This window comes from Peromyscus leucopus, chromosome 20 (genome assembly GCF_004664715.2).
Source record: "Peromyscus leucopus breed LL Stock chromosome 20, UCI_PerLeu_2.1, whole genome shotgun sequence".
Taxonomy (NCBI): domain Eukaryota; kingdom Metazoa; phylum Chordata; class Mammalia; order Rodentia; family Cricetidae; genus Peromyscus; species Peromyscus leucopus.
Window position 1 is genome coordinate 20,943,653 of NC_051080.1, and position 24,311 is coordinate 20,967,963.

The window sequence follows — 24,311 nt, forward strand, 5'->3', positions numbered from 1 at the left end:
AGCTGAGGCAGGAGAATGGCTTACGCTCCCGAGTTTGGCATCAAGCAGACAGAGCAGCCCTTCTCTAAATGAGGATTCTGGAAAGCTATTAGCATTTGCTTGCAGGGGATTGACTCCTGTGGTTCTCTCTGGGCTCCTGGCTGTCTGCAGGGTCGCTGCCACCTCAGAAGCTTGTGCTCACCTCTCCCGAGCCCAGCATGAGGTCGACCTGAACTAGTGCATCCCACAGGACAGCACATAGGGAGTGGCGGGTCCCACCCAGTGTGGCCACATGCAAGGCCCCAGATGCTCCCACAGCCTTGTCACCTGAGGGAAGGTGCCCCACTGTCCCAGAACCCTCCACCCTTGAGCAGGGGAGCAATCCTTGTTCTAAAGTCAGCAGGACTGCTCTCACAGAAGACTGTGGACCGGGTTACGCAGCTGGGGGCGGGGCTCTGGTGTTCAGTCTGGTGTCTTGAAAGAGGAGTACCCAAAGCAGGTGGCCTTTGTTCTCCCGAGCAACATCCATGGACGCCCTGTGAGGCCTCGGGCAGCTGTGACAGGATGGGAGCTGGCACCCTACTGGGCCGGTGCCAACTCACAGAGATACCCAGGGCTTGGGAGCCGAGGCAAGCCTAGAGCAACCAGCTCTGATCTGCACCCCGAGAAGGGAGTACAGGTGCTCTGGGTGTGGCCTCAGTTTCCCACCGCCCGGAGTGAGGTTCCGGCTTGAGGGTCATAACTGCCTTGCTGAAGAGAGAGCCTAGAGCCCGTGGCCACATGGGTAGGAGGCTCACCGAGGCCCAACGGGGCTGATGGTGGTCTGTGGGAAACATGGTGGGAACCGGAGCTGAGTGACATCTGCCTCCTTTGCCTAGCCCAGGAAGGCCCTTTCCTCCCATCTCTAGAGCAGTGCTCATTCCTGCCGCCTCCGCCTCCCCAACCCTGCTGGAGGACTCAAAGCCACAGTGGAGTTAGCTCCTGTCCCAGGAATAGCCAGCTTGACGGCCTCCCTGGTCACAGCCCTTTGGGCTGAGATCCCACCAGCCAGTCTCCTGAGCCTTGGTCCGGAAGCCAGGTGGCCCCATCCTCCCGGGAAGGACACTGAGGCTGGGAGGTAAGGCCAAGGTGGTAACAGGGACCCAAGACAGCAGAGGGACTCAGCACAAGCACCTCACCCAGAACTGGGAAATTTGGGACAATTCAAGGACACATAATGAGGGCATCTGGGAGGGGGCCGGAGAAAGCGGCCGGCCCCTGAAGTCACAGCCACTGGTAGCTACGTAGGGAGGGCACTGTTTTGGGGTCTGATGGGAATGGGCAAAGTTCCAGGTGGAGGCCCTGGTTGGTTAGAAAGAGAATGGGCCAGGCCTGGGGGAGGTACTGAGCCCCAGTGGTGGCAGCCTGGACTCCTCCCTTGGTGCTCCTTGTGCAGTACACCCCAACATCACAGGAGGCAGACAGGCTTCCTCATCAGGATTCCAGGCAGAAGGGGACAAGACAGGACGGTGCTGTGGAGCTGGGCATGGTGGCGCAGAGGCAGAGGCGGGCAGATCTCCGAGTTCCAGGCCAGCCTGGTCTACACAGTGAGTTCCAGGACAGCCAGAGCTATGCAGAGAAACCCTGGGGTGGGGGTGGGGGGTGCTTATGGCCGTTGGGTGCAGGCAGGGTGCACAGGAATACGGACAGAGGCCACCCTTTCCCCCTCCACCATCTCTATCCAGTGTTGCGACAGCCCCCCCCCACAGAGGACCAAAGGGGAGGCCGGCTGGAAACAACACTTTATTGAACTCTCCACCTCAAGGAATCTAGTCCAGTAGATTCTGTGCCTCAAGGCTTCACCAACAGGGGTGTGGCCAGCACTCCCCCGCCCTGGTGGCCACAGGACCAGCCTGCAGAGAGGAAGCAGGCAGGGGTCAAGAGAGGGGCCAGCCAGGCCTCAGGGGCATGTAGCCAGTAATGCCCCTGAGGTAGAGTGAATTCATTTGCCTTACAAAAACCCAGAAAACCTGTATGAAATCTCAGCACTATCCTGAGTTAAATATTAAAAAAAAAAGGGGGGGGGGGCTGTCAGAAAACACCACAGTCAGGGTGCCGGCACCTCTAGGGGGTGGTTGAGGGGCAGGGACCGGCCCTGGCCCCGCTGGGCTTCACTGAAGCTGCAAACGCAAGGCCTCGCCGCCCAGCAGCAAGAGAACCAACAGCACCATGGGAAACAGCTGTCCTCGGGCCTGGTCAGGTAACACCTGTGAGACGAGAGAGGGAGAGTGAGGCCCAGGGACAGCTCCCGGGGCCTGGGGACAAGCCCCAAGGCACAAGTGGGGGATCTGGGCACGGCGTGAACATGGACATTCAGCCAGTGGGGGTGAGCAGGGATGGCGGCCCTGAGACCGTGGCTGAGAGGGGGTCCTGTGTGCCAGAGGAAGGATGCCTGCCGCAGAGACCGGAAGGCGCTGCTGAGTGTGTACTTGAACCTTCCTGAGTTCGCCAGCCAGTCAAGCAGGGGCAGCACACACTAAGGCTCCTGGGACGGGGCAGGAGTTCAAAGAGGCGGGAAAGAGGCTCTAGGGAGGGGCGGGGACTGTGGCAAACCAGACAGTCCAGCTAAGGAGCTGCTGGCTGCCCTGTGGGCAGGGTAACGTGGGGACTAGAGGCGTCAAGACTCTTACCCAGGTGCCAGGAGTCGGGACTCTCCAGGACCAAATGTTTTCCCTGAGGTTGGTGAGGCCACGCATCAGGCTCCTGAAAACGCCCCTGACCCCCGTCTGGCTGTAGGTGACAGCGAGTCTGTTAGACGTGAGATGGGCAAAGTGGTTATTGTACGCCGGAAGCCTACACTTGTGACCCATTACGGCATGGCGCACAGAGCCTCTGTGCCCCTCGGACACCCTGCTCTCTCCACTAAGAAAGTCGTCTCTTCCCAGACTTCTGGGTCTCTGCCCAGAAGGGGCCACAAGGAGCATCCCCACTCTGAAAGCCCCCTGAGTAAATCGCTACCTATACCTGTCCTCCTGGGAGACCCAACCGAAGGGCTGCCTCTGGGGCCTGGCCCACACTGGGAGTTGGAACCTCTCAGGACCGTCCATCTTGATGAGGGGCAACAGAAAGACCCTGGGTGATGCTTAATCTGCTGCAGCCAGAGGGGAGGTTGGGGGACCCAGGTGGCGGCTGGGAAGCCAAGGGTTCCAAGCTTGCCTGGGAGCTCCCACACTACTTCCGTGGTTTGCAGGGTGCCCTTGGGGCCCAGTCCTGGGCTGGTTCTGGCTCTTTCTGCCCACGTGGGCAGCCGGTTACCTGTGCATGGCAATCCCAGGCAGCTGGGCCAGACGGGGGCCCCGCAGACACAGGTCCATCTCATCACCGATGTAGGCCAGCCTCAGGGCCACCTGGTTTCTGCAGGAAGGCCCAGGGAAGTTTGGTGTGGTTATGCTGGGTGGCCATACCACCCACCCATCCCAGTTCCTGTGGGACTCAAGGTCCCGAGAAAGGAGGGCAATGGGACACCGGTGGCCAGCAGCAACCTTCTTGGTGTCCCTCTCATCCATGAGTACACTTTGGAGTAAAGACCATTTCAAACAGGCCCCTGCAGGACAGGCCACAGGCTGAGACATCAGGCAGAAGGGCCAACAAGGGACCTACTCCATGGGGTCTGTACCCCATGTCCGCCTTTTGTGGAACTCAGACACACATTAATGCCAGGAGTGTCTCATGAACCTGCCTGGAAGCCAGGGACAACTTACCCCAGAAAAACCATCACCCCACCTTTCCCTTAGAAGATCTTGGGAGGGGGGCTCCCTGGTTGGCTTTGATGGTATCAGTGGATGGTAGGAGTAGTGAGGGGGTGCTCTGAGCCCCCTTCAGGGTCTCAGTTTATCTTCTGCTCCAAGACCTGCTCCTGGTTCCCAGTGCTGAAATACTGTGTCTGTGCCCTCTGCAGATGGAGAGTGGCTAACCACACTTGCTAAACTGATTCCCAAGTGAGCCAGGCATGATGGTGCATGCCTTCAATTTAAAGAAACTTTCAGGAACTGGCCAGATGGCTCAGCAGTTAATAAAAAGCACTTGTTGCTCTTGCAGAAGACCCAGGTTCGACTCCCAGCACCCATGTGGTTGTTTACAACCATCTGTAACTCTAGTTCCAGGGGATCCGACACCCTCTTCTGAGTTCTGGAGGCACCAGGAGTGTACTCAGTGCACAGACATATGTGCAGGCAAGCACTTGTGCACATAAAATAAATGTAAAAATTGTGAAAATTCTCTAGCGAAATGGGAGACACACATGTGTGTGCATGGTGAATGCACGTACACTGTACTGGCTGGTTTTGTGTGTCAACTTGACACAAGCTAGAGTTACCGGAGAGGAAGGAGCCTCAGTTGAGGAAATGCTTCTGTAAGATCCAGCTCTAAGGCATTTTCTCAATTAGTGATCAATGGGGAAGGGCCCAGGCCATGGGGGGGGGGGTTTAGTGCGATCCCTGGGCTGGTGGTCCTGGGTTCTATAAGAAAGCAGCTTGAGCAAGCCATGTGAAGCAGGCCAGTAAGCAGCACCCATCCACGGCCTCTGCATCAACTTCTGCCTCCGGGATCCTGCACTGTTTGAGTTCCTGTCCTGACTTCCTTCAGTGAGGAACAGCAATACTGAAGTGTAAGCCTTATAAATCCTTTCCTCCCCAACTTGCTCTTTGGTCATGGTGTTTCACTGCATTAATAGAAACCCTAACTAAGACATATACTCACCGAAACCAGCCTGATTAAGCCCTTTCTGGGGTTTGCCCGAACATTCCACCCCAGTGACTCAGCAGCTCACTGGAAAGTCCCTGCAGAGGGGACCCTAGGGGCCATCCGCCCCACCCAGCACAGCCCTGGCCATCTGAACCACTGACCCAGTGTCCCGGGTCTACTCCTGATTCTGATGGTATGAAGAGTGTGGGGAGCCTGGAAGGTTGTCTAGCAACCAGGTTGGCAAGTTTTGGTTCCACTTTATACCCTGGGAGACCCCAGGACAACACTGTCCCAGGCTTCACCTCCCTCGGGAATGGAGCAGGAAGTGAGAAACAGGCATCCAAATAGCCCCATTTTAATTCCACAACCAGAGTAACAGAACCCAGAAGCTGAGGGTACACATACAGAGGCTGTGCTGACCCGCCTGTGTACGGAAGGACCCGCCCTGGTCAGTATGCTCTGTTTCTGCTGTGAAGTGAGTGGTGGGTCTCACAGCCTGAGCAAGGAGGGACCTTGCCTTCTCTATCTGGACATAGTGGCACCAACAGACATGCCCCCTCCTAGTGAAGCCAGATGGCCCAGGTTGCAGTGTGCTGGTCCTGAGGGAGCCCTGTTCTCTCCCACCCTGCCTCCTCACCACCCCCCCCACACACACTCCTGCTCTATACAGAAGGTGCTGTTTCAACCCATGTCCAGAGGAGGGCGCTGGTCAGCGGGCCCCACCTGTCCTCCAGGCACTCGGCAAGGTCCAAGTCTCTCACAGGACTAATATTTTCTTCCTCCACAGGCTCCTTCATGCTGGGAGCCCCAGGAGCCACTGGAGGTCGGGGGACCTGGTCATGCAAGACAGTCTTGATGAGGTCTCTGGCCATGAGTCTTGCCTCCGACATGTCTTCTGTGGGATAAAATAGACCGAGTGTGACTAGATTCCCCAGAACTGTGCACTGGGGGCAACAGCAGACCAAAGTACACACGTGGGGGAACTGCACGGCCTTGAAATCTGAATGTTCCTGACCCTTTCCTGCCCCTGGAATGAGTCCCAGAAACCAGAGCTGCCATCACCAAGGCCATCCCCACAAGCTGGACTACCTCTCCCAAGGCAAGCCATAAAGCCTTGAGTCCCTCTGTCCCTGTCCCTTGAAGACCAGGAAGCCCCAAGAATCCGAACAGACTCCCCACTGCTCCCACCCCAGTCTGTCACAAGAGTGTGCTCTACCCTTTGTCCAGCCACAGCTCTGCACACACTGCCCAGTCACCAGACCTGAGCATCAAACCCAGTTTCTCCAAGAGCTGAGAGGAAGTATGAACCATGAAGTGCTCGTCTTCACCATGCAAACGCAAGGACCTGACTTAGGATCTCCAGAACCCAAGGCTGGGCACAGTGCCGCAAGCCTAGAACCCCATTGCTGGGGAGCTGGAAACGGGAGGCTCCCTGGGACTTGCTGGCCAGCCATCTCCACTTCATCGAGGAGCCCCGGGTTCTAGATCCTGTCTCAGAAACCCAAGTCAGGGCTGGAGGCAGGGCTCAAGTCATTCAGAATGTATACGACTCTTGCAGAGGCCCAGAGTTCGATTCCCAGCATCCACATTATCAGCTCACAACCACGTGTAATTCCAGTTCCAGGAGACCAGAAGCCCTTTTACCCTCTAAGGGCACCCACACTATCATGCACATACCCACACCCCCCAACACACACACCACTACAAATAAGTCTTAGGGGAAAAAACTAAAGGTGAAAAGCTCCTGGCAAACAGCACCCAATATTGACCTCTGGCCTCCACATGCATGCACGCACATGTACACACACACACACACACACACGTGTGCATGCACACCCCCACACAACCCAGTCATGCACACATAATTTCCCCAGGTCTCCAGGTCTTCGTGTGTAAAGGCTCCCCTGAGATGGAGACAGAGATGTCACTTTCCTTTCTCTGTCTGTGATCGGGACATGGGCCATGAGCCCTGTAATGGGGGAAGATGTCTGACTTGGCTGCCCTACACCTAAGAATGCCCTTCTTGCCTCAGTGGCCATTCCTTCTGAGCTGTTCGAACCATTCCCAGCTTTGCAGTCTCAGCAGCTTCCCGAGTCCTGCTCTACACAGACTGTGTGTCTTAGCACATCACCAAGACCTGGGGCTCTGAAATGAGAGGATGCTCACTCAGGGCCCTGGCTGTCCCCTACTGTAAGTATGAGGGCGCCCAGCTCTGTTCTTCCGGACAGAGGAAAGTCAGGCACCCTGCCCACAAAGGGACTGAAGCGAGTTCCCCGGGGTGAGCGACTCCTCGGCCATGTGAAGAGCACACCTAGTCGGTTCTGTTGCTTTTGTCCTGGGACAGAACTTGAACCTTGTGCAAGATCAGATCGGGTAGACAGTGGGGTGGTGGTGGCAAACACCTTTGATCCCAGCACTCAGGAGGCAGAGGCAGGTGGATTTCTTTGAGTTCGAGGCCAGCCTGGGCTACAGAGTGAGTTCCAGGACAGCCAGGGCTACACAGAGAAACCCTGTCTTGAAAAACAACGAAAGGTAGACTAGACAGTGTGCTGCCACTGGACTGCAGCTGCATCCTCACACTCTTCACGTGTTTATTATTTTTGTTTGTTTGTTTCAGTGTGTGTGGATGGTAGAGGAGGGCACACATGGATGGCAGGAGACAGCTCCGTGGAGTTAGTTCTCTCCTCCCATCCTCACACAGCTTCTAGGAACCAAACTCAGGTCTCCAGGTCCGCATAGCAAGCATCTTACCAAGACATCTCTCGAGCCTTCAACACCCCCCACCCCACTTTTCTTGAGATAAGGTTTCTCTTGCATAGCCCTGGCTGTCCTGGAACTCGCTCTGTAGACCAGGCCGGCCTTGAACTCAGAGATCTGCCTCCTTTTGCCTCCTGAATTTGAGGATTAAAGGGGTGTGCCACTATGCCCCCCCCTTTTATGTCTACTATTGCTCTGGAATAATAAAGGCAAATGGGCAAAATAAGACGAGAATTCTCCATGATCCCACAATCCCTCGCTGGCCAATCTTTCCTCTAAACGCATCTGTAGCCATACATGCATCTTCAAGACGAAGGTGGCCACACGGTGCTTCACAGCCCCCTCTCCCTCGAGCTCCTGACAGAGGCTTCATTTTACTCTCTCACTAATCCTCAACTTTTTTTTTTGTTTTGTTTTGTTTTTCGAGACAGGGTTTCTCTGTGTAGCTTTGCACCTTTCCTGGGACTCACTTGGTAGCCCAGGCTGGCCTTGAACTCACAGAGATCCGCCTCGCTCTGCCTCCCGAGTGCTGGGATTAAAGGCATGCGCCACCACCGCCGCTGCCACCACCACCCAGCTTTATCCCTCGACTTTTGCTCAGACAACTCTTGTGCACCCTCAGTCATGGGGCCCATTGAGACCCTTTTACACACTCCCTTGCCCAGCATCCCTTGCAGTGCTGATCATGTGATCAAGTCTGGCCGGTGAGGTCTCAGAGAAGTTGGACACAGGGTTGGAAGAAAGGGTGCCTGGGCTGGCTCGTGTCACGGGAACCCGGGACACAAACACCACTGCCTGAACCTTTGCAGGCCATGCTGCACCAGGTGGAACTTTCTGCCACCGCCACAGCGTCCCCAGGTCTGAAGAATGCCGCTGTCCTGGGACAAGGAGTATTACAGGCAACAAGGGTCTTTCACACAGGACAACCACATCTTGCCCCTAAAACTGGTATAACAGGACCCTGTGTGTTTGGACCTTGGATTATCTTACATTTTCTATCCAAAGAAAGATATGTGATTACCCCAGAGACCTTCTCTGCCATATCAGTAGCAGGGTTCGTTGTCTATGTGATGAAGAAACGTGGTATCTCTATTGGAGAATTCTGATAAACGTTTTCGTTTTTGTTTCTCTGTGTAGTCCTGGCTGTCCTGGAACTCGCTCTGCCGACCAGGCTGGCCTCGAACTCAGGGATCTGCCTGCTTCTGCTTCCTGAGTGCTGGGGTTGAAGGTGAGTGCCACCATTGCCCAGCTTATTGATAAGTCTAATGAACATAAAATTGCTGAACTAGAAGTAAAACAGGTCGACCATCAAGCCAATCCTGGATCCAGTTTACCTGGAGAAGGTACAGCAGGCGCTGGTTCAGAAGCGCCATTACCTCTTTGACATGGCCTTGGAGGTCACCTACTGGGAACAGCTACACAGAACGCGTACAGAGGTAAAGAGTCGCCTGGACTACCATATCTCTGTACAGGACATGATGTGCGGCACGTGGTGTAGAGCATCTCTCTGCACAGCAGGAAAGGGAGACAGCTGCCCAGTGCATTGTGGGTCTAAAAGCCGCTTGAAAAGAAGGCTCAAGGGCAGCCAGCTGTGTGAGCGTATCTACCTCAACTGAGACAGGGGGAGAGAGTTAACTAAAGGGGGACTAGTCTGTGTGACGAACTCTTCTGTATGTCATCTATTGAAATTACAGCGTACCCTTCCTAAGACATGATCGAGGTTCACTTAGTGGCTTAAAGCCACTGGCCGGTCAGCAGGTCTCTCTGCTCCTTGCTCTGCATCTGGAATTGCCCAGTGGTTGCTCTTGCATAAGCAGTTGGCAGCAACTTGCTGCCCGACTGAAATGAACAAGCTATGAATTTGTAAGTAGTTATACCACCTTGCAATGAAGTGACAATTCAAACAGAAGCAAAAAAAAAAGGGGGGGGGAGAACAGTCCAGACCAGGGCAGCTTCCCTCCTGAGGCAGGAGAATCTCTCTGAGTTCGAGGCCAGCCTGATCTACAAAATGAATTCCAGGACAACCAGGGCTATGCAGAGAAATCTTGTCTTGAAAATCCACAAATTAAAGGAGGTAGGGGAGCAATGAGCAGCCCTAAGAATCCAAAATTAAAAACTCTGAGCCCAACATCATATCACATCACATGTGTGATGTCTCAGAGTATGGAACTTTATCCCACACATAGACTCACTTAATATCCCATATAAATTACCTTCACCTCATACGTGAAAGTGCACAGGAGAGGAACCTGAATTTCATGAGTAGAGTCTAACCTCATCCCCAAGTTGGCTCTTTTGTATGTATGTATGTACATGCATGTGCGTGCGTGCATGCGTGTGTGTGTGTGTGTGTGTGTGTGTGTGTGTGTGTGTGTGTGTGTATACAAGTATGCATGAAAAGGCCAGAAGTCGGGGGCTGGAAAGATGGCTCAGAGGTTCAGAGCACTGGCTGCTCTTCCAGAGGTCTCGAGTTCAATTCCCAGCAACCACATGGTGGCTCACAACTGTCTGTAATGAGATCTGGTGCCCTCTTCTGGCCTGCAGTCATACATGCTGTATACATAATAAATCTTTAAGAAAAGGAAAGGTCAGAAGTCAATGTTGGTGACTTCTTTGATTGCCCTCCACCTTATTTTTTGAGACAGAGTCCTTCACTTGGACCTGGAGTCGTTTCTGCTAGCCTGGCTGGACAGGGATCCCAGGGATCCCCTGTCTCTAGGATTACAGGCTTGTACAGCCAGGCTTGACTTTCTCGGGTGTTGGTGCTGAGAATACCAACAGCCATCTCCCGTGCCCCAGCCCTCAATGTATTTCATTATATATAAGCAGATGGTATCTCAAATCCAAAACACTCTGGTGCCCATCCCGAGACTGTACAAAGGCCATGCTGGCGGCTTGAGCCTGCGTCCCTGTCCTGCACTAGGCTGTGTCCAGAGTGTTTGTGGAGATTCCCTTATTTCACCTCCCAACAACCGAGTGAGGGGCAGAGCACAAGACCCTGGTTCATCCCCAGCAATACGCACAGACACACAAGAACCAACCTAAATGTGATTTTCCCGTCAAAGAGAACACCAGGTCTTGAAAAAGTTCATTGCCTGAGCTGAGAATGGACAGTGACCAAAGACTTCCCATCCCTAGGCAAGGCAGACCAGTGTCCACTATAAAGTGGACTGATGGCAGGCACACAACCATCCTCCCGAGGACACCTGAGGCTAAACACCGAAGCGTCCCGCTGATCACTCCCTGCACTAAAGGAAGAGATGGCTGGAAGCCTAGGCACTCGGGGGGCTAGAACATAAGCTGGGACCCTCCAGGTGTCTCAGGGCTGACTTGAGACAGGTGACTGTCAGCAATGCACCCCAAATGCATGCGATCGAGGAGCCGAGTGCACACGAGGTGACATCATCAGCTACCACAGCAGGTACGGGGGTGTGGTGAGCTCCGGGCTTTGAGAAGCCATATAAGGACAGCATTGTTCTTCCTTCCAGAAGTGGAAAAAGAATACACGTCCAGAGTTTCTGTCTCAACAAAGAGGTGGCTGTCTCCCCTCCTAAGAGGAAGGCACAGGGGAGGTTGACAGGGGAGGTTGACATCTGTTCCCGACGACAGCTCAAGTCTCACAGGAGCGGGCTGCAAGGTCGATAAGCGTAAACACAGCCACAGCAGCCGCACCTGCCAGGCAACACCTTTGCCTGGAGGCAGAAGCTGTGAGCCGCAGTGGGAGGGAAGGGGCTCCACCTGCCTGCTCAGAGCACCTGCAGGCAGAGCTGCAGAGCCTGGGAGTGGGAGAAAAGCCCCTACCCCCAACACCACCAGGCCGCGACCTGGGGAAGGAGCCAGGCAAGGTCACCTGGCCTCACCCATGTGCTCACCCATCTGCCTCAAAACTCTTGACACATTTGTCCCAGGGAGTCCTTGGCAGCGGTTAAAAAAACGAAAAGGGAGATCAAGGATTTGCAATCTAGAGAGAGATACCAGCAGGTCTTTAGCTAGCTTGGCTCGAAGCCACTCGGAGCCCCGATGGGCCACGACAGGCCCTTTCCCAGACTCAGCTTGCATTTCATAGGAGCCATTCCCTGGGCCGCAGCCAGCAATGTCACCGGCTCCTAGGGGCAGCCTGACCTCCCTGACCATGTCACTGTACTGCCACTTTCCTGAAAGGCAGAGGGAATACCGGACTCACACAGAAGGCAGGAGGTGGCGGTGGAAGCCACAGATGTCCTACGCTGACGTCTCTGAGGCAAGGGCAATACTTAGCACGAACAACTAGGGGGTCCCTTCCTTCCCGCTACGAGTCAGCAGGTGTGTGTGTCTATTCCACGTCAGGCCACTCATGGTCCTGTGCAATGTCAGAGTGGACAGACAGGGGTCAGACGCAAAAATCCCTGGCTCCGCACACCAGACAAAAATGATGTCACTGATCATGGTGGCGCACACCTTTAATCCCAGCACTCGGGAAGCAGAGGCAGGAGGATCTCTGTGAGTCCGGTCTGGCCAGCCTGGTTTATGTACAGTGAGATCTAGACCAGCCAGGGTTACACAGGGAGACCCTGTCTCAAAAAAAAAAAAAAATTGCCGGGCGGTGGTGGCGCACGCCTTTAATCCCAGCACTCGGGAGGCAGAGCCAGGCGGATCTCTGTGAGTTCGAGGCTAGCCTGGGCTACCAAGTGAGCTCCAGGAAAGGCGCAAAGCTACGCAGAGAAACCCTGTCTCGAAAAACAAAAAAAAAAAAAAAAAAAAAGAATTAAAAAAAAAAAAAATAAAAAAATTTTAAAAAAAGGAACGAAAGAAGGAAAGGAAGGCTTCAGGTCAAGCTATCCTTGTAAAATCTTCATACAGAAACTCTCCGACTCCTACACAGAGGATATGAGAGAAGCAGGGTGTCAACACAAGCCATAATCCTCCCCCACTCAGGAGACGAAGGCAGGAAGATCAAGAGTTTAAGGCCAGCCTGGTCTACATAGCAAGTTAAAAGACATCCTGAGCTACCTGAGGCTTCATCTCAAAACACTAAAAAGAAAATAATAAATCACATTAAAGATGCAGATTAAGAGAGACACAAACTTGCTTATGGCCAAGATGTTGTGGAGTGGTACAGACTAGAAGCTGTATGTGCAACTGCGTGTGTGTGTGTGTGTGTGTGTGTGTGTGTGTGTGTGTGCGCGTGTGCGTTGGGTGGTCTTTATAAAACTGTGTCCAGAACCTCGCTGCCCGCAGGCTCAGGCCAGGGGTGACTCAGCATGCAAAGCCATTTCCCTGGGAAAGCAGACCAGGCCCTCATTTGCATCTGTCCCCTCCTCCTCTTCCTTGTCTCCCCAAACCCAGCCTCTACCTCTCCACTTTCACCTCCACACTGGGCTGTCTCCACCTCAGAGCAGACCCTGTTCCCAACCTGCTCCCAGGCAGGGGCCAGCCACAGTGGGATGGAACTCGCCTTGATCCTCTGTCCTGACAGCCTGATTTCCCAGCATCCTCAGCACCCGGTGGCTGCTGACACAGAGAACAGGCTTTACTGGAGGGTCAGGCATCTGTCCGTCTTCCTTCAAACCCTCTTGGACTCCTTTGCTCTTACATCTTGATGGGCCCGGGACAGACCCCATTCTTATCTTAAGTTTCCATCCTAACCCCAACACTCACCTTTCCCATCCTTGGGACTCCGTTTCCCTACCTGCTGTTGAGTGGAGATAATGCAGCCACATTGCTGGGGCTCCTTGTCCAGGCAAAAGTCCCACAGCTTGACCGACCCTGTTAGAACTTGATGGGTGTGTAAGTGAGGCTTAGTTCTGTGTGTCCAGTGTAACCCTTCCGACACCATCAGAAATCAGCCTTTCCCATGAGCCTGTGTGTCCACCCAAGGTCAAGAGTCCGAATGGAGAGGGCAAACAGATATGACCCTGAGGCTGGGTAGACCCCCCCCCCGCCCCCTGCAGGGTCCTTGAAATGGCAATGCCCCGCTGTCAATCATCCTGCCAGCCCCGCCCCCACCCTGGCCACACTGTCTCTGGTAAATCTCCCCCCGGCAGAAGCCATAACTGTGGATCCCTGGACTCAGAGCGCCATGCTACAAGCACTAGAGGGTCTTCCTTCGGTCAGCTACCCAGTCTTGGCCCCTTCCACGACCACACCCAGAAATCTTAAGCTGGGACATGCTATGACGCTGGACCTTTGCGAATGCAGTGCCCATCATCTGGGCATTCTCAGGAAACTGGCCATTCCTATGGGTCAGGAAGAGCTGAGCCCAGGCATCACAATCCCAGACACTAGGAGTTCACAGCCGTTCTCTGCCTCCCTTTCCTTCCACCCAGCTGTACTAGACAATGGTGTTTCCTTGGTAGTTTAGAGCATGGAAACAGGCCACTGGGTGTCCTTGGGCAGATTAGTAAACCTATCTGAGCCTCGTGTCTTCTCACTTCTAGACTGGAGATACTGTTGTGGGGGCCAGTGATCCAATCCATGCTGATGGACCTGGTAGAGAGGGAGCAGCTGAAAAACAGGACTATTAGTTTGTGTGTCCCACAACATGGAGCTGGTGTTTGCTGAGTGAATAAATGAAGGCCAGGTATTCCCAGAAGACCCAGCGTGACTCCAGGAAACTGCACTGGTTTTCATCATCTAGACTGTTCGTTTGTTTGCATTTTTCTTCCAACAAATTTACAGATGAGTACTGGCATCCTTCAGTGAAAGGAGAACACCCCTATCTATGTCCCTGCCCAGGCTGCAGCCCACAGCGACCTTACTACACAGTCATGGTAGAAGAATCTGCTGCCATGCATGTCGGGATGCAAATCTAAATGCTGGTCATGCCATGCCACAGCTTAGACGGACAACGCAGTGAGCTTCATGGGCCAGCCTGTGTTTGGCGACCCCCTGTGCCCTCAGCTGTGGCCACAGGCTCCTCTGGGAAACCAGGCATGCTCCTCCCTCCCAGCAGTAAAGACAGACTTGGCCAGTGTGGCCCTGCAGACATTGGGGCTTCAGTCCCTGGCAGAGCTCCCATGCTACATCTTACCCGGTGCCCCCAACCCCAAGCAGGCAGGACCCTGCTGCCCACCTCACAGATGTTCAAACTAAGAGCAGATGGGACCAGTCTGGGGCCCCAAAGTCACCTGGGTGGATGTAGCTGGGTGGGACCAGCTGGACATCCCTGGCTCACCATCAGAGCTCCTTGCTGCCCTTCCCAGGCACTGCCCCAGTCCTGGACCGGGAAGCTGGAATGTCACAAAGTGCCAGGAGCATGCCCAACTTGGGAAAAGTCCTGAACTTATGGACAGACCTAGGCTCTAGTTCCTACTCGGCCCCTGCTTTGTGACCACAGACCAGTCACCTAAACTCTCTGGACCCAACTGACACCAGTACCACCCCAGGGCTGCGAAGGAGATGAGAGCTCACACACACACACACACACACACACACACACACACACACACACAGCTGCCCACTTCCTGTCACCACGCAGGGCCACCATTAAAGCTGGGCCATTGAATGGCAGACTCAGAAGGCAGCTAGAAACACAGCCAACAAATGGCCAGTGCCCCCATAATCTCCTCTGAACAGGCAAGTTCCTTCTCTCAGGAGGGATCCATGGACAGCTACCAAAGTTGCATGCTCACATTCTGACCTGTGGGTATGTGTGCCATGTGACCCTGGAGGCACCCAGCAGCCCTGGAGAAAATGAGTAGGCAATGAGTTCCAATTCTCGGGCATCTGTACAAAAACCTTGTATGACAGCACTTAGCCTGAGGACTCCTGACAGAGACAGGAGGATGGCTGGGCCAGTCTAGCCAAACTGATGACCTCCAGGTTCAGTGAGAGATTGTGTTCCCCCAAAATCTAGGGAGTGACTGAGGATCACTGACCTCTGACCTCCCATACCTGCCCACTCACATACACACACAGGACACAGACAGATACAACTACCAGCACAAACTTCTCTCTCAAAGGAGGAGGGATGGCAGGATGGGGGAGCATGGTGGCTATAAGAGAGACACGGCATTTTTTTAACCACAGATGTGTCTGTCATCTTGCAGTCTGACTCCATGCCTGTGGCTGGCAACACCCATTCACAGAAAAATGAAAACTTTTGTTAATGGCTCAAACTGGTGGGAAATAGAGATGTTTGTCTTAAAGTTTGTTTGTTTGTTTGTTTGTTTGTTTGTTTTTAACAAGGACCTCAGTGCAGCCCCCAATCCTCCTGCAGGGGAAGCCATACTCAGGACCCCTTTTTCCCAGGAACCTGTAGATGTCCAAAACAGCTTGCTGGGGGTAGGATGGGCTGGGTTGGGCTCACTTCCCAGCAGTGACAGAGAAACAGTGGAAAAGGAAGGAAGACAGGGAGGAGAAAGAAAGGAAGGGACATGAAAAGGGACATTCATGTCTGTGGGTGTTGTCCAACAACTTGGAAAGTGGTGGCCTGGAAGTAACCCTGCAGGTTCAGCCCCGGTCTCCGCTGCATGTCACCACCAACCTCAGTGCTACCCCTGAGCAAAGACACTGTTAGATTTATTCTATTCTGTGTGTTTTAACTGCATATATGTGCACCCTGAGGGTGCAACACCCTTGCAGGCCAGAAGAGGGCATCGGGCCCCCTGGAACTGGAGTTACAGGAGGTCAGATCACGGAGATGTTCATCATTGTCTGTAAATGGAACCTCATGGAAGAAAGATCTAGAAGCAACCCTTTGAATAAAGCATGATTGACAGGGGATGGGGAGCAGTCCTGAACTTATACAGACAATGTAAACTTTTTCCAGACCTGTGTTTCAAGGCTGGTCTTGAACTCAAAAGTAACTTAGGATGACCTTGAACTTCTGATCCTCCTGCCTCTGCCTCCCGAGTGCTGGGACTCCAGACACACGCTATCATGTCCAGTTTGATTCAGGACTGGGGAAAGACCCCAGAGCTGGATGGATGCTAGGCAAGCACTCTACCAAATGAGCCATAGCCTCAGCCCCAAGTTTAAAGTTTGACAAAAAGCACTGAATTGCATATCATCCCTGACCCCAGCACTGAACTGCTCTAAGATCTTTAATTTGCCCCTGAGAATTACAGGAAGACTCATAAGGACATTGGGCTGTGTATAGGGGGAAATGCCCACCTGGGTTCTGTTTCCTTCTCTATCCTTCTGGCCCGGCACATGTATTGGTGGAAACTCCCTTGTCAAGACTGGTGGCCCTCTGGACCCCTGGGCTCTGTGTGACTTTGGACAGATTCTTTGGGCCTCCTAGACCCTGAATTCTTCATCAGGGAAGAGAGGCTCGAGGTATGTTTGCCTAGTTAATCCTCTCTGAGAATACTGCAGTCTGGGGCCCCAACTCCATGGTAGAGCAACTGGCCAGTACATGCAAGGCCCTGAGTTCCACCCCCAGCTCTACCAGAAAAAAATTCTAAAAAGTACTCCAACAGGCAGAAGAAGTATGATGACGTAACAATTCTCCTGACTGCGTTGGGAGACACACACACACACACACACACACACACACACACACGGATGGACGGGGACACAGACACAGACACAGACAGACAGACACACACACACACACACCCTGAACAGACAGAATTCTATGCTTTTCTGTCTCCATTAGAGAAAGACAGAGTGACAAGCTACCATCTCCCCCTTCAGCTTCTAAATTCTTCCTGTGTTCTGGAATGTTCAAGCCGAGCACAAAGCACCAGAACGTACTGGGCTCCTCCGGGAGCTGGACTCCATCCTCCCTTTCCTTCTGATGGTGTTGGACTCTTCCCCAGACCCTTTTACTGAGCCTTCAGCATCCCAAGCTCCAGGCAGGCCAGGGGACCTGCTTGCTCCTCAGCCCTCCTGTCTCCAGAACAGAATTCAACTTCTCCTCACCCTGTTGTCCCAGCACCTTGCGTCAGCTGACCTGGATTGGGCACTTGGCCCTTTATGGCCTCAATAAATGTTTACCTGTCTGTCTGCCCAGCGAGAAGGCGTGACAGCATGTGGCAGCACACGGGGACAGGGCAGACAACGCCCTGTGTGGAGGACCCTAGAGTGGACATATACCCATGCTTGGCCACGGGGTCACTTGTTAAGGACAGGAGGAGAGCTTCTTTGGGGCGTGCCTTAAGAAGGAGAATGCACTTATTAACGGCCCACAGGAAGAAATGTCCTGTCCATACTGACTGCCTCCTGCCAACTGGGTCTAGGTACCATTTGTCCACACGTGAGAACTTCGTCAGCTGCCCCAATGCACAGCTGGCCTTGTCCTGGTCCCCATATGGGGGTGCTTCTCCATCCCAGTCCCCTCCTCATGAATGTTTCCTCTTCTGAAGAAAAAAACAAACAACAACCCTTGCTCAATAGCCTGACTTTCACCGTCTCCAGCACGCAGCCTTCCACCGGAGAGTCAGGTGGGCTCCCCTTCACTGCCCTTCCCGGCACGGTAAGGCTCCTCTCAGGCAGAGTCACTGGGCACCAAGTTTTCTCCCATCTCCAGAAAAACAGGTTTGCTTGGCAGTGCCCAGAGGGTGTTTTGTATTGTCACAACCTAATGTTGACACTAGGTAAATCAGCTGCCCTCTCCATGCCGCCCTGTGCCCTGGCCACCTACCTCGCCCGCCCCTCCCCTGCCTGCCTCGAGGCTAACAAGAAACTTGGGCCGGGACTGTATTTGCTGACACTGTTCCCCTAAGGCTCGGCTTCAGCCAACCAAGGGCAGGACAAAGGAGGCGGCCACACAGGTCCAGCCCAGACCCACGGCTGGCTTCCTGGTGGCCACTACCAACAAAAGCCTACCATCGTTTGGAACTTCCTTGAAACGGTCTCTGAATTGTTCTAGGCAGACGGCAAAACAGTGACTGTCTCGTGGGATCCACTCCGTCAGCCGCCGGGGAAGCAGGAGCCATCAATTGTCCACGAACGTAACTGACTCACTAAAAACAGGATGCTTTCCAGAGAGAGGGGGAAATACTGTCTGTGGCAGGGACAGCTTGAAGTCTCACGGGCCAACATGTCCTTCCAACTACCCTCCCTACCACTAAGAGAGAGGTGATGGAAAGGGAGCACAAGCCAGGATGACTGGCTGTACCCATTTCTCTTCTTGTCTTTCAAGTCAGGGTCTCCTGTATTCTAGGTTGGCCTCCAACTCGATATGCAGCCAAGAATGAATGATCCTGAACTTCTGCCCCTCCCATTTCTTCCCAAGTCCTAGCATGGGGGGGGGGAGCGGGGGGAGGGCACCCTTTAGTCCCAGCACTCGGGAGGCAGAGGCAGGCGGATCTCTGTGAGTTCAAGGCCAGCCTGGTCTACAGAGTGAGTTCCAGGATGCTAGCATTACAGATGTTCACTGTCATCCCTGGTTCATTCAGTGCTGGGAGTTGAACCCAGGAATCTGTGTGAATTATCCAGCCACTCTACCAACTGAACTACATCTCCGGTCCACAGTCTCCGGTTTCTTTGCTTTCAGAGAATTCAGCAGGAATTTCATGACTGTATGTCACCCATCTTACAGTGGTGGCCAGCAGGCAGGCAACCTCTCCATCCAGAGTTACTGATTCCAAGTTTCCAGGCTATGACAGGCCCCAGGAAGCTACCATTTGATACTCCTTGTCTCACAGAGCCTACAGGCTGCCCTAAGTCAGGACACAGTTACATGAGGTCATTTCAGACAGCCAAGAGTTTAGGACAGAGCAACCAAGCAGTGCGATGACAGAAAGACAGACATGGGGGACTTCTCAGAGATGGTATCCATAAGCAAAGCCATCAAAAGGTGGAGATCCAGCTAGACACCCACAGGGACTGGGCTGGATCACTCTGAGGATCTCTTATAAACCTCCCAGTGGTCAGGTGGCAGTGGCACATGCCTTTAGTGCCAGCACTCAGTAGGCAGGGACAGATGGATCTCTGTGAGTTCCAGGCCAGCCTGGTTTACAAAGCAAGTTCCAGGACAGTTAAGGCTACTACAAAGAATGCCTGTCTTGAAAAGCAAGCAAACAACAACAAACATCCCAGTGCTTGAAGAAATGTCCCTACTAGAAAGGATCAACTGTGGCTGGGGTGTGGCTCAGAGGCAGAGTGTTGCTTAAAACACACAAAGCCCAGGGTCCCAGCCCCAGGACTAGAAACAAAACAAAAGAAAATTTTAAGTAATAACTAGGGGGTAGCTTAGAAGATTAGTTAAATGAGCTTGTCACCAAGTTGGAAAACGACACTCTGCATTTTCAAGCTTGGGCTCGAAGCCAGCATCCTCTGGCAAGGTACACATTGTAAGTTAAGAAAAATAAAAAAGAAGCATGGTGCCACAGGTCCATAACCCTCATCTCCTGCATCTCAGAGGCAGGAGAATCGAGAGTTCAAAGTGTGGAGCCCTGTCTCCAAAATATAAAAAAGCAAAACCCAAAAGACAGCCTTTAAGACCTAACTGGAGAAACAGCAGCCAAGCTCAGCGTCAGCCCTGTGCCCTTGAGGCTCAGAAGGTGAAGGCGCTGTGGTTAGGTGTGACCTGAGGGTCCCCAAGGCTTGGCGTCTTGAAATCTAATCCCCATTATGAGGTATTTAGAGGGGGGACTTCAACCTCACTGTGTTTAGAGGTGGAACCTTTGGCAGGTGACTAAAGTGAGACAAGGCTGTGAGTCAACACTGGCACCTTTCTAAGGAGACCCGGAAGTGTCACATCTACATGCTCAAGGTGTGCCAGTCACCCAGTGTGCCCGGCGCCTCAACCCCACATGAACTCACAACTGTGAGTCAAAAGAAAGTCATTTCTTTTTAACTCTGACTCCATCAGAGGCATTGTGTTACTGACAACAGAAAACAGAGTCAACAGTCAGGATGCAGAGGCAGGAGGATGGAAATGCAAGGCTAGCCTTTACTACACAGTGAGGCCTTACTTAAGAGAAAGAAGGGACCGGGCGGTAGTGGAGCACACCTTTAATCTCAACACTGGGGAGGCAGAAGAAGATGGATCTCTGTGAATTCGAAGCCAGCCTGGTCATTCTATAGAATAAATTCCAGGACAGCCAGGACTACACAAGGAAACCCTGTCTAGGAAAATAAAAAAGGGGTCCAGTTGGTAGTGCTGGTCTAGTGTGCACAAAGCCGTGGGTTCCACATAAACTGGGCACAGTGACGACACCTGGAATCCCAGGACTCAGGAGGTCAAGGTAAGAGGATCAGGTGTTCAAGACCATTCTCAGCTACGTAGTGAACTCAAGGCCAGCCTAGGCTACATGAGATACTGCCTCAAAACAAACAAAAACGAAAGCCACACATCCTGGAGAACAGAGGAGGAGAAAATCGGCATCTAAGAGAAAGCGAGACTGTGGGGAGGAGCAGCACGGGAGGTCAGGAGTACACACCTGCCCCGTGCAGGACACTCCATCCAAAACCAGCAACTGCCCCAGATGACCCTTCAGTGGATACTTGTAAAACAGCAACAATAAACATACAGAGTGCTGCTTCAGGGCCTCCTCCAAAACATGTCCACATGGAGTGGAAATCAAGGGAACAGCAGCACGGCTGAGTAGCTCAGCGGCCTCTTGGTGGGGTTCCTTCCCACCAGGCTAGATGGGAATGTATTTCACCAACTCAACAAAACGAGGTGCCGAATGGAAGCTATAGAGCCAGAAGTGACCACTGGGGCAGAAGCCTCAGTTTCTCTATCTGAAATGAGACCTCTTGCTCCTCAGAGGTTAGGTGATTCTTCTTCAGTCCAGAGCAAGGTTCACTGCTCCCCATCCCAAAGTAGGAACTTTGAGGCTGGCCTTCTAGGAAGCTGCAGCTGGCTTAGTAAGTGTTAGGAAAACAACAAACACCACCCCCTTGCCGGGTGGCTCAGTGCCTTCAGAGCCCCAATTAACACTTTACAAAGCTACATGCATCTGCAAGACCACAGGGCTCGAGGAGGACAGCAAGAGTGACACAAACACTGAGCCTCCAGTGCTGGTTCTGTCTGGTGACCCCGGGGAAGCGCACGGGCGACCTTCCCGAGACCCCCTCACACTCCCCATTATAAAGAGCACAAAGCAGGCTCCTCTGGGGTGTCCAGCCCACCAGGCCCCCGCGCCTGGGCGTGGGCAGGTGGCCAGGAGCTTCGGGGGAAGTCCTGCTTTGAACTGCCCTAGTCACCTAAGAAAGCCCTTTTGCTGCCCCCTCGAAGACGTGCGTCCCCGGGTCCCAGCGAGGACAGATGCGAAACCCGGATTCGGGCGAAACCCGGATTCTGTCGGGGACAGGTGTAAAACCACCAGGTCGCCGTAGGGAGGGACGGTGCGAATCCCAGGATCCCCAAGGGAGGGACAGATGCGAACTCCCGGGTCCTCGCGGGGACAGGTGCTGACGCCATCTTCCGCCTGCGGCCCGAGCTGAGCCTGGCCGCTCCACTCTGGCAGTGCCGCACCCTGGTCGCGGCCGCACAGTGCCGAGACTCGATTTGCGCCTCCTCGGTAAGGTTTCGACACCGAGGGAGCGGCGACAGCGAGGGTCACTTGCTCACCATGTCCTGGGGCCGGGACGCAGGGGCCCACCCCATTGCACGGACGCGCGGCGAGGCACGCGGACGCGGCTAGCACCTTCTGGGGTTGGTGGCAGCCACGGAGGGGACGTTTCGGAACCCGGGCCATCGAGGGACTTGGACACCGGTCCCCAACCTTCCAGCCGTTTGGCCTGGGGGCTGCCTGGCGCTTACCTGCCGGGCTGCGCTGGCGTAGCGGCGGGCGAGCTGCCCGAACACCTCTCGGTCCGGACGGCGGTGGCAGAGTCGGGGGCGCTGGCCGGAGGCGGGTTAATGTGAGCGGCGGGCTGGGCCCTGATAGGTGGCCGCGCCCGCCCCGCCCCTCTCCCCTCCCGACCCGGCTTGGGATCCCCGGCCCCACCAAGTGGCTACCGAACCGCAGGAAGAGAGCCGCTAACTTGCAGACGTCTCCCCGTCGCCTGCGGACCTGCCACGGTGTCCGCGACAGTGCGTCTGCGAGCGCGCGGTCATCCAAACCCTAGCAAAGGCTGCCTGCTTGGTCCTCACAGTACTCCTAAGGGCTCGGTACTTTTTATCCTGACCACTTACCCACAGAGAAACGGAGGCTCAGGATGGACGACAGCTTGATTGATAAACGAGTGTGAAGGTAATGCTTAAAACTCCAAGCTCTTTAGGTCGCCCGCACTTGGGAGTTAGGTGTCTTTAAATCTTCACGAATGTTGGAAGTTCTTCCCAGAAACCGGTCGTGAAGCCCATGGCTTCCCTGTGCTCCTGCCTGCTGCAAGCTTCCCGCTGCACCGCTCAGATTCCCCTTCCCGGTCTCCCTTCAGCTGGCCTCAGCGAAAGCTTAGGGTGATGGATCGGTGGGAGGACGAATCTAGAATTACAGACGGGGTGGGAGGGGTTGAGCCGCCGGTTCCCTGGACCCAGAGTTCCAAGGTGTGTTGCGATGGAGGGCTTGACCGAATTACAAAGTTTACAAAGTAACGCTTATCTAGACAACAACAAAGCTTGTTTACTCCAGGTCAGCTCTTCTCGGGGTAGCCGAGGTCAGGGTCCGGGGCAGGTGCTTCCAAGCTGTTGGCTTAGCTCTTCCTGCTCCTGTCAGGGAGAGAGGTGATACTCGGGGCTCCCTCAATAGTCTCCTGACATGGGATGACAGCCCCCGCCCCCATATGTTAGAGGGTCCCAGGCAGGATTTAATGTCAGAGACCTTCCTAACCTGCCGCTCTGACCCTTCCAAGCTCTGTGAGTCTTCCATCACCTCCAAGCTCAGAAACGAATTTAACCCTGACCCTTGCTCATAGCCACCAGGGACTGCCACAGCCTGGAGTGGGGGTTGGGGGGTGGGCAGGAAGTCTTGAGGCCTCTCTCTGCCACTGCATTTTACAGATGAACAGACTGAGACTCTGAGAAGGGAAGAAAAGACGAGGGGGTCTCACAAGCCAGAAAGACCCCCTGACAGGTTTGAAGATGTGTGCCATGGCATCTGGAGGCCCAATGCCAGGCACAAAGTAAGTGTTCCGTAAACACTAGCAGAGGAGGTGGAGGAAGGAGGCCAGTTTGAGTCAGATGGGGACTTAAGGGCCCAGGGGAGGGGTGAGTGAAAATATTCAGAAAATATTTAGCCTGTGAGATTCCCCAAGGCCACATACTGATAGAATGGAGAGGGTAGGCAGGTGCCCTGGCTCATCCCTGTACTCCCTGTTACTGGGAGGCTGGGAAGATGGGTGGGTTCTGGGCAATACAATGAGAAACCATTTCCTAAGTTAGGAAGAAAAGGTGGGTGTGTTGATGTGCACCTGTAGTCCCAGGACTTGGGAAGTTCAAGACCATCCTCAGGTATACGGTGAGTTCCGGGTCAGCCTGGGATACATGAGACCCTGTCTAAAATGAATTTTAAAAAGAAAAGAAGGAGGCAAATGAAGGAAAATGGGGCAAAACTGCACTCAGGAGGCAGAGGCAGGTGGATTTCTCTGAGTTTGAGGCCAGCCTGAACTATAAGCGCGTCCCAGGGCAGCCAAGGCTATGCATAGAAACCTTGTCTCAAAAAACCTGGTTGGGGGAAGAATGTGGTTTCCCATTAGTGCCCCAAAGGCCCTGGGTCTTCTGCAAAAATAATAATAATAATAATGAAAATAATGGAGGCTGCTACTGCCTGTCCCCAGGGTTCATTACTTTCCTTCTCACCTTCCGCAGTCTTTTGAATCATTTCTTCATTTTGTTGGGAAGGGGAATAAGCATGTGGAGGTCCGAGGCTGACCCTCAAGAGTAGTTCTCTCCTTCACCATGTAGGTCCCATGTTCTGTCCCAGAGCCACGAGGCTATGCATCCTGAGACCTGAGAGGACCGTGACTCACGGACTCGCCCCTTTCTTCTCTGAGGCCTTTATCCAGAGGTACTGCCTGGATGGCCTCTGGGTCCT

General features: G+C 53.8%; 1 protein-coding gene and 1 pseudogene across 2 annotated transcripts; one reads left to right on the top strand and one right to left on the bottom strand.

Annotated features, from left to right (window-relative positions):
* Positions 1-1,748: 1,748 nt before the first annotated feature.
* Bik (BCL2 interacting killer) lies at positions 1,749-22,729 on the bottom strand. 2 transcript variants are annotated; one of them, XM_028856759.2, is made up of 5 exons: positions 22,475-22,729; positions 5,425-5,596; positions 3,274-3,372; positions 2,649-2,766; positions 1,749-2,225 (listed from the first exon to the last, which is right to left on the bottom strand). In XM_028856759.2, the coding sequence occupies exons 2-5, from the start codon at positions 5,589-5,591 to the stop codon at positions 2,130-2,132; spliced, it is 480 nt and encodes a 159-aa protein (XP_028712592.1). In that variant the 5' UTR covers positions 5,592-5,596; positions 22,475-22,729; the 3' UTR covers positions 1,749-2,129. The 2 variants fall into 2 exon arrangements, with proteins under 2 accessions (XP_028712592.1, XP_028712591.1); XM_028856758.2 differs by lacking the exon at positions 22,475-22,729 and adding an exon at positions 22,100-22,179.
* On the top strand, positions 8,326-9,187 carry LOC114682765 (annotated as a pseudogene).
* Positions 22,730-24,311: the final 1,582 nt, after the last annotated feature.

Bases quoted from the DNA above. Each gene is read 5' to 3' on its own strand.
- Bik (XM_028856759.2), bottom strand. From the start codon at position 5,591: ATGTCGGAGGCAAGACTCATGGCCAGAGACCTCATCAAGACTGTCTTG. The intron at 3,373-5,424 runs GTGGGGCCCGCT...GCCTTCCTGCAG, and splicing joins GCCGAGTGCCTGGAGGACAG to AAACCAGGTGGCCCTGAGGC. The intron at 2,226-2,648 runs GTAAGAGTCTTG...CTCGTCTCACAG, and splicing joins TCCCGACTCCTGGCACCTGG to GTGTTACCTGACCAGGCCCG.